The 18,119-nt window shown below is 40.9% G+C and overlaps 1 protein-coding gene across 5 annotated transcripts in view; it reads left to right on the top strand.

Annotated features, from left to right (window-relative positions):
* The window catches only part of ncor1 (nuclear receptor corepressor 1), a 117,797-nt gene that overhangs the window by 813 nt on the left and 98,865 nt on the right, over positions 1–18,119 (top strand). For all 5 annotated transcript variants that reach the window (XM_038975628.1, XM_038975621.1, XM_038975615.1 and 2 more), the window contains exon 2: positions 11,049–11,240. In XM_038975628.1, coding sequence (XP_038831556.1) covers positions 11,130–11,240 — 111 coding nt within the window. In that variant the 5' untranslated portion in view covers positions 11,049–11,129. The remainder of the gene's footprint in view (positions 1–11,048; positions 11,241–18,119) is intronic.

Genomic DNA, 18,119 nt, shown 5'->3' with positions numbered 1-18,119 from the left:
GTTTAGTCAATACATTGCTCTAATAATGATATTATAGCAATGTGACTAAACATCAGTGCTTGTTATTTATTCAGCCTGAACAATACGTTTTTTCCTTGCAACTACAATTCAACATCTGGTCCAGTCTGTCAACAAACTGGTACTATTTTATAATAAGAGTCGTATTAGATATCATGTTCTGTATTGATGAGCAACTCACTATTGAGTAGAATGTGAACAAAGTCCTCTAATGTCAGCTGGCCTAAAGATGCAGACTCAGATCATCCAGTTTATTTATGAAGCGCACACTTGACCTGTTTCGTCTCCTATTGGTCCTCATTGGTTGTCAGTTTTACTATTTTATCGATCATTACATTTTATGTAAAAAATTATAGGAATGAGGGAAGTGGAAGGGACTCATTCAATATTCTTATTGGTGGTTGTGATGTTGCATTGCCTTAGGTTTTATCTGTTGCTAAATTCTTGGCAGGAAGATGGCATAGCCTGATGGAAGATAATTATTGTGCCATCCTTGTGGACATGAAGAACAACCATCAAAAACTCACTGGGGAAAGCTGCCACCTTACCTTGTGCATGCCGCTAGTGCATTTTGTTTTCTGTAGCCTATATCCAAGTTGTATCAGAGATGGTTCACAGTCATGAGAGGGGTGGATTTGAGGCTCCCTGTTTCATCATAGTCTAGGTAGTGTGTCATTTCAAGTATGAATTCAGTGTTTCAGCAGGATATTTCATGCCAATTTATTGTTTATGCATTTGAAGGAAAAGCTCAAAGGCAACTGCAGCTTTGGAAAGCAACTGTGGCGATTTGGTTCCCTTCAAGAATCACCTCTTTTTTTTTAGGGAAGCAGCATGACTTTAGAGATGCACAGCAGTTCAGGATTTTTCTGACAGATTAATCCTGACAACAAAATGTGCCTTGTCATTCTTGTCTTCGCCATGTCTGTCTGGATGACACCTGTGTAACAGATGTTTTTGACAAATCCTAGATTTCAGAGGACAGGGTGTGCATCAGATTAACATTCAGGCTTTCCCTCTCAAACTGAATCTGTACAGTCTGCTATCTGCATTAGTGTTACTCTGAAAAGGAAGATGGGGACCTTCGGCGTAAGCAGTTTTTCTAAATTACAGTACCGTTCAAAAGTTTGGGGTTACTTAGAAATGTCCTTGTTTTTAAATCAAAAGCACTTTTTTGTCAATTTTTAAAATAATATAAAATTGATCAGAAATACAGTGTAGACATTGTTAATGTTCTAAATGACTTGTAGCTGGGAATGAGATTTTTTTGTTGCTTTGCTTTTGTTTTGTTAAATGGAATATCTACAGAGGCCCATTATCAGCAACCATCACTCCTGTGTTCCAATGGCACGTTGTGTTAGCTAATCCAAGTTTTTCATTTTAAAAGGCTAATTGATCATTAGAAAACCCCATCGCAATTATGTTAGTACAGCTGAAAACCGTTGTTCTGATTTAAAGAAGCAATAAAACTGGCCTTCTTTAGACAAATTGAGTATCTGGAGCATCAGGATTTGTGGGTTCGATAACAGGCACAAAATGTCCAGAAACAAAGAACTTTCTTCTGAAACTCGTCAGTCTATTCTTGTTCTGAGAAATGAAGGCTATTCCAGAAACTGAAGCTCTCGTACAACGCTGTGTATTACTCCCTTCACAGAACAGCGCAAACTGCCTCTAACCAGAATAGAAAGAGGAGTGGGAGGCCCCGGTGCACAACTGAGCAAGAGGACAAGTACATTAGGGTCTAGTTTGAGAAACAGACACCTCGCAATTCCTCAACTGGCAGCTTCATTAAATAGTACCCGCAAAACACCAGTCTCAACAGTAAAGGGGCGACTCCAGGATGCTGGCCTGTCCAGGGTCTGTGTTCTTTTGCCCATTTAACAATGTCTACACTGTATTTCAGATCAATTTGATGTTATTTTAATGGACGAGAACATTAGCTTTTCTTTCAAAACCAAGGACATTTCTAACTGACCCCAAACTTTTGAACGGTAGTGTACATTAAAGCATTACAATTCAAAATGTTTTGTTTGTAGTGTGCTCTTTTTATTGGACGAGGAGGTTTGCTCCAGAGAGCCCCTCTGTTAATACTTACGTTGGGCTCGACCCTTGCAGCAGTCTCCTACAACACTGCTACCCTCCCGTCCAGACAGATATAGGCCATTGATGGATGCTCGTCTATGCCAGTGATTTTCAACCTGTGGTCCACGGGGGTACTGCAGGTGGTCAGCAACATTTTTGTTCACATTTTCTTTCTTCTCACAATAATGTAAGTTGGCAGTTTTACGGGTATTGTAATACATTTGACGTAAGTGCATATTGTTTATAATAATAAGCCTTTAAAGGCCCACCTCAGAAGTTGCCACACCTATTTCAGGTAATTCCTGTCCTAAAGTGGAAATTCTTGTTTAGGTTACAAATCGAAGATTGACGCAGGCTGCTAATACCTATTCAGAAATTGGGTGTGGGAACGTTGTGATTTCCACATGTAGCAGAGAAACACACCGGGCACTGACTGCCAGCTGCCAGTGTAACTAGCTAGCATGCTAACCTTAGCGAGCTAATGAAAGTGCTGACCCCAATTTAATCGATTGCTTGGCCGACAGGCTATTGGTTGACCAAGTTTTTATTTTTTTTGTGGAGCAGTAGCAAATATATATTTAATGGCACACAAGACACATCTTATTCGCGCCTATCTCAGTGAACTAATCCATTGCAGATGCCGCGAGGATGGCACAGTCCAAGAAGAAAAGGGAGTGTGGTTAAAATGCACAATGCACTTCTCAACAGAATGCACTCTCTTCTGGCAATTTGTGCACATTTATTGTTACATAACATCGTTGTGTGAATTGTTTGCGTTTGATTGTTAGTCTATCAATTCCCCATTTAAATATACAGTTGAAGTCGGAAGTTTACATGCACCTTAGCCAAATATTTACATTTTTTTTTTACAATTCCTGACATTTAATCCTAGTAAAAATGTCCTGTTTTAGGTCAGTTAGGATCACCACTTTATTTTAAGAATGTGAACTGTCAGAATAATAGTACAGATTTATTTCTTTCATCACATTCCCAGTGGGTCAGAAGTTTACATATACTAATTGAGTGTATGGTAGCATTGCCTTTAAATTGTTTAACTTGGGTCAAACATTTCGGGTAGCCTTCCACAAGCTTCCCACAATAAGTTGGGTGAATTTTGGCCCATTGAGCTGGTGTAACTGAGTCAGGTTTGTAGGCCTCCTTTCTCGCACACACTTTTTCAGTTCTGCCCACACATTTTCTATAGGATTGTGGTCAGGGCTTTGTGATGGCCACTCCAATACCTTGACTTTGTTGACCTTAAGACAACTTTAGAAGTATTCTTGGGGTCATTGTCCATTTGGAAGACCCATTTGTGACCAAGCTATAACTTCCTGACTGATGTCTTGAGATGTTGCTTAAATTATGTGGATATATTGTTCTGCCTCATGATGCCATCTATTTTGTTAAGTGCACCAGTCGGTGCACGGTTGGGATGGTGTTCTTCGGCTTGCAAGCCGCCTCCTTTTTCCTCCAAACATAACGATGGTCATTAGGGCCAAACAGTTCTATTTTTGTTTCATCAGACCAGAGGACATTTCTCCAAAAAGTACGATCTTTGTCCCCATGTGCAGTTGCAAACCGTAGTCTGGCGTTTTTTATGTCGGTTTTGGAGCAGTGGCTTCTTCCTTGCTGAGCAGCCTTTCAGGTTATGTCGATATAGGACTCGTTTTACTGTAGATATAGATACTTTTGTACCGGTTTCCTCCAACATCTTCACAAGGTCCTTTGCTGCTGTTCTGGGATTAATTTTCACTTTTCGCACCAAAGTACGTTCATCTCTAGGAGACAGAACGCTTCTCCTTCCTGACCGGTATGATGGCTGCGTGGTCCCATGGTGTTTATTGTTACGTACTATTGTTTGTACAGATGAACGTGGTAGCTTCAGGCGTTTGGAAATTGCTCCCAAGGATGAACCAGACTCGTGGAGATCTATAAAAAAAATTCTCTGAGGTCTTGGCTGATTTCTTTTGATTTTCCCATGATGTCAAGCAAAGAGGCACTGAGTTTGAAGGTAGGCCTTGAAATACATCCACAGGTCCACCTCCAATTGACTCATGATGTCAATTAGCCTATCAGAAGCTTCTAAAGCCATGACATAATTTTCTGGAATTTTCCAAGCTGTTTAAAGGAACAATCAACTTAGTGTATGTAAACTTCTGACCCCACTGAAATTGTGATACGTTGAATTATAAGTGAAATAATCTGTCTAAACAATTGTTGGAAAAATTACTTGTGTCATGAACAAAGTAGATGTCCTAACCGACTTGCCAAAACTATAGTTCGTTAACAAGAAATTTGTGGAGTGATTTAAAAAATAGTTTTAATGATTCCAACCTAAGTGTATGTAGACTTCAACTGTAGTACATTTGCTGTTAATTCCTATAATTTTTAATTTACAATGTTTGTTAGGTTACGGTAATTTCTGTTAATGCATTCAATATATTATTTATTATTATTAGTCTTTTACCATTTTCATTGTCGGACTGGACACATTACTTGCAGAGTGCACAACCTATGCTTCACTTGTGTGAAACAAGTTTTGGTTTATTTCATTGTCTTTTTGTTTGGAGTGCTCCTGTCAATGTTGAGTACACCTGATTTACGCATAGAAGTAGGCCTATAGGCTACCTGGCCTGCGCGCAAATGTAGGCATATAAATGTGCACATTTGGGGATCTGATTGGCTTAACGCACCACCACTAATGAGCTGTGGAGCTTCTGAAAGTCATGTTTTCTTCTCCTCAAACAGCAAGCAAACTAAGTCTGTTTTTACATCCATTGAGAATGACAATAGTTCCTTAATGTATTTGAAAAATCTTTCCAGCTCTTCCCATTTAGATAACCAATCAGTGTGAAAGGGAAAAACGTTATGCTTTGATCCAGTGGAAACGTCAGAAAATAGGCCTACCTGATTACTCGTTATCCCTTGCGCAAATAGCCTGCAGCTGTGTCTGTTCTGAGCTCACTGGTGCAGGAAACTCTGATGGCCCAGAATATTTTATAAAATGTTGCAAGTTTACTAGCACCAGCTTCAGGCTGGACCCAAGTTAATATTTGTTTCAAGTTTGTTGCAGACAGGCCATGCATAGCCAATGTGATTTATAGGATATCTATTTTTATCAGGATATTTTCTACCTGCAGGCTGCAATGTTTAGATTTGTTGGCTTTATGTAGGTAATTTTTACATAGTTGGCAATAGAAGTTACTTTTTAGGTTGGTAGAATGTTGATTAACAACATGACAATGATCTTTGCGCCACAAAGACGTTATAAATGAAATGAAAATGTGCATATGAAAACCATAGAAATTGTAAGATAAATTGGCATTCCACATGAAAGTTTGCAGCCGACTTATGTAGCCTATTACCGGCAACTTCAGGAGAGTAACGGCAGAATCTGCAGGAGGAGAATGGGTGGGTCAGGTTAAGTTTTTTTATTTTCTTCTGGTTATCTTGATCTCTGGATCCCTCTTGAGTCATTTGTTTCTTATTTCATCAAACAAAGTGCTTAAAGCATCAGACAAGCTCAATGCATATAGACACAAAAGGTGTGTCTGTATATGAAAAAATACACATTTAAACATTGACCAGACTACTTTAGGTCAACCCAATTTTTTGTTGTTGTCGGGGACAGCTCTATAAAGTTATGTGAGCGCCATTTCAGTTCGGACAAGCATACTGTAAGTCAAGTTAAAATAATTATTTCAGAAAGACTAGCAGCCTACCTGTCAAGGGATGGGTCTCAGCTAAACCATGCCTATTGTCCAACTGAATGCATTCAACGGAAATGTGTCTTCCGCATTTAACCCAACTCCTCTGAATCAGAGAGGTGCGGGGGCTACCTTAATCGACATCTAAAATGAAATCGTATCACGCAATTCTACCGTTTATTTTTAGACTAGCACAAAAATAAGTTAAACTTGACAAATTATCCAATGGACGATGAAATTTTGCTGGTAAAAAAGTGGAGGTACAAAAACATAAGTTTGCACCACTTTTAATTTTCACCATGGCTATGCCAGCCATTGAGCCAGAGACAGAAGAAAGTCAATGAACTAAGTAGACCAGACTCAGCTGCTATTGCATTAGTGTCTATGGGAGAGCCACCCCGTTAAGTAGACCGGAACCAACAATTTTTTTCAATGGTAAATGTTCTGAGTGAACTATCGTAATTTATCCACCATCTTTGCTGTATCCAAAGATGATCTGTTATTTTGCTCAGCACAGTCACAACTTGCAAACTTTGCAGGTGTTTATGAATAATAAACAATGCCATGCTGGTGGGTGGTACGGTACCATTCAAATAAAACCCAGCCCTGAAACAAAAAAACATAGGCTAAAAATAATTTACATGCCATTGCATAGGAAAAGACAACTCATTGGCACAAATTTGCATGTGGTGGGCAGTTTTGTTATTTCATGCCCAAATATATCATACTTTTACTAAAATGACTTATTGATATGAATGAGGGAAGTGGAAGAGACTCATTCAATATTTTTATGGTGGTTGTGATGTTGCATTGGGTAACATCTGGCCATCGTCTTTCTGCTCGAAAAAGTGGATTTCTGTTGGTGTTTTAATCTGTAACATTCCCTGATAAAATTTACTCTCAATTTGAATGTCAAGATATTTTATGTTAAAAAAATCTGTGACTCTGCAAATGGTGGTCTTCACGCTCTTGACAATGATTTGGTGGTCCTCGGAATGGAAAAGGTTGGAACCGCTGATCTATGTTGCATACTGGCAGACAGTATATACAGTCAGGTGCAAAATAATTTGCACCCTTGATAAAGATGAGCAAAATAGACTTTATTTTATACTGAGCTATATTGTATGCTAATTTTAAAATATGTATTTTATACTAGGCTAATACAATTTCTCAGAGGAATAGATTTAGTTTAACACGTTTTTTTTTTGTCTCAAAGATGGGGGTCAAAATGATTGGCATCCCTGTTTTCAAGACCTCACCTTGCGAGGATACTGAGCCTTTTTTATTAAATGTTTTATGAGATTGTAGAACACATTGGGAGGGTCTTAGACCATCCATCCATACAGAATCTATCCAGATCCTTGATATCAATGTAGAAAATGGTAAAAATAAATAAACTCTAGAATGAGTAGGTGTGTCCAAACCTTTTGACTGGTACTCTACATCGGTCCTTTATCTATTCTACATACTTTATGGTTTTAGTTGTTTTAAGTTTACACTGACAATGTTTTATAACAGAAAATACCTTATTCATATAAGTTGAGACCCTTAGCTATGGGACTCGAAATTGAGCTCCGGTGCATCCTGTTTCCATTGTTCATCTTTGAGATGTTTCTACAACTTGCAGTCCACATGTGATAAATTCAATTGATTGGACATGATTTGGAAAGGCACACACCTTTCTATGTTAAGGTCCCACATCATGGCAAAAACCATGCCATGATGTTAAAGGAATTGTCCGTAGAGCACCGAGACAGGATTGTGTCGAGGCACAGATCTGGGGAAGGGTACCAACAAATGTCTGCAGCATTTAACTTCTTATGGCTGCAGCCCGACGTCGGTACACTTATGACAACAGCCAGCTCAAGTGCAGGGCGCGAAATTCAAAATATATATATTTTTTTAAATATTTAACTTTCACACATTAACAAGTCCAATACAGCATATGAAAGGTACACATCTTGTGAATCAAGCCAACATGTCCGATTTTTAAAATGTTTTACAGGGAAGACACAATATGTAAATCTATTAGCTAACCACGTTAGCAAAAGACACCACTTTTTTTACTCCATCAGTTTTTTACTCCATCAGTAGCTATCACAAATTCGACCAAATAAAGATATAAATAGCCACTAACCAAGAAACAACTTCATCAGATGACAGTCTGATAACATATTTATTGTATAGCATATGTTTTGTTAGAAAAATGTGCATATTTCAGGTATAAATCATAGTTTACATTGCAGCTACAGTCAGAAATTGCACCGAAAGCAGACAGAAAAATTACAGACACCAACGCCAAATAACTAAATACTCATCATAAAACATTTCTGAAAAATACATAGTGTACAGCAATTGAAAGACAGGCATCTTGTGATTCCAGACAATATTTCCGATTTATCAAGTGTTTTACAGCGAAAACACAATATAGTGTTATATTAGCTTAGCACAATAGCCAGAAAGACAAGCCATTTCCCAGTAGCAAAAGTAAGCGATCGTAACAAACAAGCAAAAGATATATAATTTTTGACTAACCTTGATTTTCTTCCTCAGATGACAGTCCTATAACATCAGGTTATACATACACTTATGTTTTGTTCGAAAATGTGCATATTTAGAGCTGAAATCAATGGTTACACCGTGTGCTAACTTAGCTACTTTTTCCCACTACGTCCGGATTTTTCCTGACACTTTTTCTGACACACATATTCTGACCAAATAGCTATTCATAATAATAACTAAAAAATACATGTTGTATAGGAAATGATAGATCCATTAGTTCTTAATGAAATCGCAGTGTTAGAATTCTAAAAAATAACTTCATTACGATATGCAGCTTCGGTATAGCTAGAGTAGCCAAACGTTGGCCGCCCACGACTAGTACAACATGTTCGACAGATATATGAAATAGCATCATAAAATGTTTCTTACTTTTGCTGATCTTTCATCAGAATGTTGGACAAGGTGTCCTTTGTCCAGAACAGTCGTTGTTTGGAATTAGAACGGACACTTTCCCTCTTCATTTAGCACGCGCGATTGCCAAGTGGCACGGATCTCTCCATGTCAACAAACGGAAGAGAACGGAACACGGCAAAACTCCCGAAAAAATTTCAATAATCTGATTAAACTATATTGAAAAAACATACTTTACGATGATATGGTCACATGTATCAAATAAAATCAAAGCCGGAGATATTAGTCATCCATAACGGCAGCTAAACAGAAGGCAAATCCATGTCTCTCTTCGCGCCTGCCTGAAAACAGGAAATGGAGGATACGTCATTCCATGAGCTGTAATTCGAGTCCAGATCAAGTTACACAGTCCATTTCTTCTCTCACTCCTTGTCGACATCTAGTGGAAGACGTATGAAGTGCATCTAAACTAATAAATAACAAGGGATTTAATAGGCAGCCCCTGAAACAGAGCCTCAATTTCAGACTTTCCACTTCCTGTCAGGAAGTTTGCTGCAGAATGAGTTCTGTTTCACTCACAGATATAATTCAAACGGTTTTAGAAACTAGAGAGTGTTTTCTATCCAATAGTAATAATAATATGCATATTGTACGAGCAAGAATTGAGTACGAGGCCGTTTGAAATGGGCACCTTTTATCTGGCTACTCAATACTGCCCCTGCAGCCCAAACAGGTTAAGGTCCCCAAGAACACAGTGGCCTCTATCATTCATAAATGGAAGAAGTTTGGAACCACCAAGTCTCTTCCTAGAGCTGGCCGCCCGGCCAAACTGAGCAATCGGAGAAGGGCCTTAGTCAGGGCCATGACCAAGAACCCGATGGTCCAAGCAGGGATTACAGCCTAGAGTCTTCTTGGGTATGACAACACAAGCTCGGCACACCTGTATTTGGGGAGTTTCTCCCATTCTTCTCTGCAGATCCTCTCAAGCTATGTCAGCTTGGATGGGGAGCGTTGCTGCACAGCTATTTTCAGGTCTCTCAAGAAATGTTCGATCAGGTTTAAGTCCAGGCTCTGGCTGGGCCACTCAAGGACATTCAGAGACATGTCCCGAAGCCAATCCTGTGTGGTCTTGGCTGTGTGCTTAGGGTCGTTGTCCTGTTGGAAGGTGAACTGTCGCCCCAGTGAGGTCCCGAGAGCCCTGGAGCAGGTTTTCGTCAATGATCCCTGTTCCTTGCTCCATTCATCTTTGCCTCGATCCTGACTAGTCTCCCAGTCCCTGCCACTGAAAAACATCCCCACGGCATGATTCTGCCACCACCATGCTTCACCGTAGGGAAAGTGCAAGGTTTCCTCCAGAGGTGATGCTTGGCATTCAGGCCAAAGAGTTCAATCTTGTTTTCATCAGAACAGAGAATCTTGTTTCTCATGGTCAGAGAGTCTTTAGGTGCCTTTTGGCAAACTCCAAGAGGGCTGTCATGTGCCTTTTACTGAGGAGGGGCTTCCATCTGGCCACTACCATAAAAGGCCTCTGTCAGAGTGACCATCGTGTTCTTGGTTACGTCCCTGACCAAGGCCCTTCTCCCCCGACTGCTCAGTTTGGCCGGGCGGCCAAAAGTCTTGGTGGTTCCAAACTTCTTCCATTTAAGAATGACGGAAGCCACTGTGTTCTTGTGTACATTCAATGCTACATAACTGTTTTGGTACCCTTCCCCAGATCTTTGCCTCGGCACAATCCTGTCTCGGAGCTCTACGGACAATTCCTTCAACCTCATGGGTTGGTTTTTGATCTGACATCTACTGTCAACTGTGGAACCTTATATAGGAAGGTGTGTGCCTTTCCAAATCATGTCCAATTAAACTTGCAAAAGGTGGACTCCAAGTTGTAGAAATATCTCAAGGATAATCAATGAAATAGGATGCACCTGAGCTCAATGTTGAGTCTCATAGCAAAGGGTCTGAATACCTATGTAGACAAGGCATTTCTGTTTTTTATTTTTATAAAATGTTTATATATTATTTTTGGGGGGAGTGGCTTCAACGATTTAGCAGAGGGAAACTGAGTCTGACTGAGGAGACTAATATTGGTCAATGATAATACTTCACCTAATCCATTACCAATCTACTGACTGACACTGACAAAACTACTAATATAGTGCACAATAATCCATCCTCCCCCATTTGGAGTTGAGATGCAGCTCAGCTTACCCTTAAGACAGAAATACTGCAGCTGCCACAATGCCTCAAAAGCACTGACTCACCTGGGGTGTCCTTCCTTTCCTTGTGTGAGAAAGATGGACACAGATATGAAATCATCCATCTGTCCTTCCTCAGGTGGTTTGGGTCTCCAGCCATGCTCAACCTGAGCCCCTGATCATTGCAGCAAAAGCCTGCCCGGCTCAACCCTGAGCCAGGATGTCCAGTAGCTCGGGCTACCCCCCTACCCAGGGGAGCTTCAGCAGCGAGCAGAGCCGCTACCCACCACACTCTGTCCAGTACACCTTCAGCACCACACGTCACCAACAGGTAAGAAATTGTGCATGAAGTAACATAACTCTCTCGCACTGCATCTCTTGCTATGTTTTTCTTAACACCTACTACCAGCAAGAATGACTTTCTCTCTCTTCATGCAAATGATTAACTATTACAAGGTTCCCCAACTGGCGGCCCGTGGGCTGAATTTGACACGCGGGCAATTTTTATTTGGCCCCCCAAGTTTTCAAATTTTTCTTTTATTTATATATATATATATATATATATACAGTGGGGAGAACAAGTATTTGATACACTGCCGATTTTGCAGGTTTTCCTACTTACAAAGCATGTAGAGGTCTGTAATTTTTATCATAGGTACACTTCAACTGTGAGTGACGGAATCTAAAACAAAAATCCAGAAAATCACATTGTATGATTTTTAAGTAATTAATTTGCATTTTATTGCATGACATATAAGTATTTGATCACCTACCAACCAGTAAGAATTCCGGCTCTCACAGACCTGTTAGTTTTTCTTTAAGAAGCCCTCCTGTTCTCCACTCATTACCTGTATTAACTGCACCTGTTTGAACTCGTTACCTGTATAAAAGACACCTGTCCACACACTCAATCAAACAGACTCCAACCTCTCCACAATGACCAAGACCAGAGAGCTGTGTAAGGACATCAGGGATAAAATTGTAGACCTGCACAAGGCTGGGATGGGCTACAGGACAATAGGCAAGCAGCTTGGTGAGAAGGCAACAACTGTTGGCGCAATTATTAGAAAATGGAAGAAGTTCAAGATGACGGTCAATCACCCTCGGTCTGGGGCTCCATGCAAGATCTCACCTCGTGGGGCATCAATGATCATGAGGAAGGTGAGGGATCAGCCCAGAACTACCTGGCAGGACCTGGTCAATGACCTGAAGAGAGCTGGGACCACAGTCTCAAAGAAAACCATTAGTAACACACTACGCCGTCATGGATTAAAATCCTGCAGCGCACGCAAGGTCCCCCTGCTCAAGCCAGCGCATGTCCAGGCCCGTCTGAAGTTTGCCAATGACCATCTGGATGATCCAGAGGAGGAAGGGGAGAAGGTCATGTGGTCTGATTAGACCAAAAAGCTCTATTTTTGTCTCAACTCCACTCGCTGTGTTTGGAGGAAGAAGAAGGATGAGTACAACCCCAAGAACACCATCCCAACCGTGAAGCATGGAGGTGGAAACATCATTCTTTGGGATGCTTTTCTGCAAAGGGGACAGGACAACTGCACCGTATTGAGGGGAGGATGGATGGGGCCATGTATCGTGAGATCTTGGCCAACAACCTCTTTCCCTCAGTAAGAGCATTGAAGATGGGTCGTGGCTGGGTCTTCCAGCATGACAACGACTCGAACACACAGCCAGGGCAACTAAGGAGTGGCTCCGTAAGAAGCATCTCAAGGTCCTGGAGTGGCCTAGCCCGTCTCCAGACCTGAACCCAATAGAAAATATTTGGAGGGAGCTGAAAGTCCGTATTGCCCAGCGACAGCCCCGAAACCTGAAGGATCTGGAGAAGGTCTGTATGGAGGAGTGTGCCAAAATCCCTGCTGCAGTGTGTGCAAACCTGGTCAAGAACTACAGGAAACGTATGATCTCTGTAATTGCAAACAAAGGTTTCTGTACCAAATATTAAGTTCTGCTTTTCTGATGTATCAAATACTTATGCCATGCAATAAAATGCAAATGAATTACTTAAAAATCATACAATGTGATTTTCTGGATTTTTGTTTTAGATTCCGTCTCTCACAGTTGAAGTGTACCTATGATAAACATTACAGACCTCTACATTTTTTGTAAGTAGGAAAACCTGCAAAATCGTCAGTGTATCAAATACTTGTTCTCCCCACTGTATGTGTGTGTGTATATATATATATATATATTTATTATTATGATGGTTGGGGGGTAATCAGACTTTCATGTTGTTTCTGTACATCCTGGGGTATACGTAGTACTGTAAGTGCGCACAAGGGGCGCTATAGAAGATTATTATTATTATTAAGGCAACTGGGATGTTGATCCAGGGGGGGTTTGAATGTCTGTAGTCGCAAGCGCGTACTGATGGGACGCATGGGTAGATAGTAGCTAGGTTGGGATACACTGGGCCTGGGTGGGTAAGAATGGGAGGGTGGGACAAGCTTGGTTTTGGGGAGTGGGAGGTGGAGTGGTGGTAGGCTGGGGTGGGGCGGATTTGGTTTGGGAGAGAGATGGAAGGATTTAATTCTACTATAATATACACTAATGTTCAAAAGTTTGGGGTCACTTAGAAATGTCCTTGTTTTTGAAAGAAAAGCATTTTTTTGTCCATTTAATATAACACCAAATTGATCAGAAATACAGTGTTAATGTTCTAAATAACTATTGTAGCTGGAAATGGCTCATTTAATTTTTTAAAATTATTTATTTAATTTTATTATGGAATATATACATATGCTTACAGAGGCCCATTATCAGCAACCATCACTCCTGTGTTCCAATGGCACTTTGTGTTAGCTAATCCAAGTTTATCATTTTAAAAGGCTAATTGATCATTAGAAAACTTGGATTAGCTAACACAACGTGCCATAAATGGACAAAAATGTTGCTTTTCTTTCAAAAACAAGGACATTTCTAAGTGCACCCAAACTTTTGAACAATAGTATAGATGTATTTTTATTATTTTTATGACTTGTAAGCCTGTGGTAAAATGAACGAGTTCTGGACAGATTACGAAAGTGTTTGCCATTTACATCTGAGATTTAATGGTGGTTATTGGTGAGAATGGAAAGGGGCTATATCTGGGGTTTTGGGATGTGGTGACTAGGAGGGCATCAGACACTTCTCTGAGGTGTGCGTCAGGCCTCCACTCAGCCTTTTCTGTCTCTCGGAGGACCCACTTTTCCCAAGTAGACCCCTACCAGCTTTATACTTTAACTTACAAGGTAATACAAACCAACCACAGTACTTAAGTGGCAGTCTTTCTTCAAAAGTAAGTACAATATATGTATGTATCAACATTTTTTGTGGTTAAATTAGGAGAGGAGTCGGAGCTAAAAAGCCCTAAGAAGGCATAGCGCCTCAAGTACAAAGACTTACTTTGCTTAGTTTTTTTTTGGTTAAATGTCTGCTCAGCCCACATGCTCTATATACAGTGGCAAGAAAAAGCATGTGAACCCTTTGGAAATACCTGGATTTCTGCATAAATTGGTCATAAAATTTGATCTGATCTTCATCTAGGTCATAACAATAGACAAACAGTCTGCTTAAACTAATAACACACAAACAATATGTTTTCATGTCTTTATTGAACACACCGTGTAAACATTTGCGGATCAGACCTGCACAACGGTTAGAAGGAATTTTGGACCATTCCTCTTTACAAAACTGTTTCATTTCAGCAATATTCTTGGGATGTCTGGTGTGAATTGCTCTCTTGAGGTCATGCCACAGCATCTCAATCGGGTTGAGGTCAGGACTCTGACTGGGCCACTCCAGAAGGTGTATTTTCTTCTGTTGAAGCCATTCTGTTGTTGATTTACTTTTGTGTTTTGGGTCGTTGTCCTGTTGCATCACCCAACTTCTGTTGAGCTTCAATTGGCGGACAGATAGCCTAACATTCTTCTGCAAAATGTATTGATAAACTTGGGAATTAATTTTTCTGTCCAGGCCCTGAGGCAGCAAAGCAGCCCCAAACCATGATGCTCCCTCCACTATAGTTACGGTTGGGATGAGGTTTTGATGTTGGTGTGCTGTGCCCTTTTTCCTCCACACATAGTGTTGTGTGTTCCTTCCAAACAACTCAACTGTAGTTTCATCTGTCCACAGGATATTTTGGAACATCCAGGTGCAGTTTTGCAAACTTCAAACGTGCAGCAATGTTATTTTTTTTGGACAGCAGTGGCTTCTTCCGTGGTGTCCTCCCATGAACAACATTCTTGTTTAGTGTTTTACGTTTCGTAGACTCGTCAACAGAGATGTTAGCGTGTTCCAGCGATTTCTGTAAGTCTTTAGCTGACACTATAGGATTCGTCTTAAACCTCATTTAGCATTCTGCGCTGTGCTCTTGCAGTCATCTTTGCAGGATGGCCACTCCTAGGGAAAGTAGCAAAAGTTCTGAACTTTCTACATTTTATAGACAATTTGTCTTACCGTGGACTGATGAACATCAAGGCTTTTAGAGATCCTTTTGTGACCCTTTCCAGCTTTATGCAATTCAACAATTCTTAATCTTAGGTATTCTGGGATCTCTTTTGTTCGAGGCATGGTTCACACCAGGCAATGCTTCTTGTAAATGGCAAACTCAAATTTGTGAGTTTTTTTTTTTTATCGGGCAAGGCAGCTCTAACCAACATCTCCAGTCTTGTCTCATTGATTGGACTCTAGGTTAGCTGACTCCTGACTCCAATTAGCTTTTGGAGAAGTCATTAGCCTAGGGGTTCACATACTTTTTCCAACCTACACTGTGACTGTTTAAATTATGTATTCAATATAGACAAGAAAAATACAATAATTTCTGTTATTAGTTTAAGCACACTATGTTTGTCTATTGTTGCGACCTAGATGAAGATCAGATAAAATTTGATTACCAATTTATGCAGAAATCCAGGTAATTTCAAATGGTTCACATACTTTTTCTTGACACTGTATGTAATGTATACAATAACTATGTATTTATATGATGATCCTCCAATTCTATGGAATGTCCATCGCTCTCATATGTCATGTCTGCTGAAATCTTTTACTTGGTTCTTCAATGATAGATATCAGATATCGTTAAGTTTGATTCTATACAGGTAAAGACCAACAAAATCCAACTTATAACATGGAATGTCCTTGGGCTCCATGAGGGGGGGGGGGGGGGGGACATATGGTTCTCGAAAACCTAAAGAGATTGTCAGCAGATGTGTGTGTATATATATATATATTTTTTTATAAGAGTTGCATTAAACGTACCTTACGTGGTGAAAAATACACTGAGTTCATTGTATATCCCACCAGTGTGGGTGTTTTAATTTAATTTAATTATTATTTTAGATCAAATCCAGGAACTATTATTTTAGCAAGTGACCTAAATCATATATTCGATAAGATTGACAGACTTAGTAATAAAAAAAGCAAAATAGGGAGCCTTCAAAGAGGCTGAAATAATTTACGGGACACCTGGCGATTTACTATTCCCAACTACAAAAGAGTAAGAAAGGCTATTTTAAGTATTGGCTACATTTTTATTTCCAAAAATGCACTCAATTTACAGGATGAAAAAATGTGTGATATCAGCTCATTCTCTGGTGTCATGCTTAATTACACCAATAGAAAATACATTCAGTGACAATTTAGAGAATTAACTGAGCACTTCTTTTGGACCTGAAATGTATTAAGTACCTAAATGAAAAAATAAGCTTTACCATTACAAATGTAGACAGAGGACAGAGAAAAGCCACCCCCGATTATAATTTGGGATGCCTTTAATAACCTCTTGACGCAAGGGGTCATATACACTGCTCAAAAAATAAAGGGAACACTTAAACAACACAATGTAACTCCAAGTCAGTCACACTTCTGTGAAATCAAACTGTCCACTTAGGAAGCAACACTGATTGACAATAAATTTCACATGCTGTTGTGCAAATGGAATAGACAACAGGTGGAAATTATAGGCAATTAGCAAGACACCCCCAATAAAGGAGTGGTTCTGCAGGTGGTGACCACAGACCACTTCTCAGTTCCTATGCTTCCTGGCTGATGTTTTGGTCACTTTTGAATGCTGGCGGTGCTTTCACTCTAGTGGTAGCATGAGACGGAGTCTACAACCCACACAAATGGCTCAGGTAGTGCAGCTCATCCAGGATGGCACATCAATGCGAGCTGTGGCAAGGTTTGCTGTGTCTGTCAGCGTAGTGTCCAGAGCATGGAGGCGCTACCAGGAGACAGGCCAGTACATCAGGAGACGTGGAGGAGGCCGTAGGAGTGCAACAACCCAGCAGCAGGATCGCTATCTCCGCCTTTGTACAAGGAGGAGCACTGCCAGAGCCCTGCAAAATGACCTCCAGCAGGCCACAAATGTGCATGTGTCTGCTCAAACGGTCAGAAACAGACTCCATGAGGGTGGTATGAGGGCCCGACGTCCACAGGTGGGGCTTGTGCTTACAGCCCAACACCGTGCAGGACGTTTGGCATTTGCCAGAGAACACCAAGATTGGCAAATTCGCCACTGGCGCCCTGTGCTCTTCACAGATGAAAGCAGGTTCACACTGAGCACATGTGACAGACGTGACAGAGTCTGGAGACGCCGTGGAGAACTTTCTGCTGCCTGCAACATCCTCCAGCATGACCGGTTTGGCGGTGGGTCAGTCATGGTGTGGGGTGGCATTCTTTGGGGGGCCGCACAGCCCTCCATGTGCTCGCCAGAGGTAGCCTGACTGCCATTAGGTACCGAGATGAGATCCTCAGACCCCTTGTGAGACCATATGCTGGTGCGGTTGGCCCTGGGTTCCTCCTAATGCAAGACAATGCTAGACCTCATGTGGCTGGAGTGTGTCAGCAGTTCCTGCAAGAGGAAGGCATTGATGCTATGGACTGGCCCGCCCGTTCCCCAGACCTGAATCCAATTGAGCACATCTGGGACATCATGTCTCGCTCCATCCACCAACGCCACGTTGCACCACAGACTGTCCAGGAGTTGGCGGATGCTTTAGTCCAGGTCTGGGAGGAGATCCCTCAGGAGACCATCCGCCACCTCATCAGGAGCATGCCCAGGCGTTGTAGGGAGGTCATACAGGCACGTGGAGGCCACACACACTACTGAGCCTCATTTTGACTTGTTTTAAGGACATTACATCAAAGTTGGATCAGCCTGTAGTGTGGTTTTCCACTTTAATTTTGAGTGTGACTCCAAATCCAGACCTCCATG

This window comes from Salvelinus namaycush, chromosome 3, assembly GCF_016432855.1.
Source record: "Salvelinus namaycush isolate Seneca chromosome 3, SaNama_1.0, whole genome shotgun sequence".
Lineage (NCBI taxonomy): Eukaryota > Metazoa > Chordata > Actinopteri > Salmoniformes > Salmonidae > Salvelinus > Salvelinus namaycush.
Note: the sequence above shows the minus strand (reverse complement) of the source record. Positions and strands in the feature narration are given on the sequence as shown.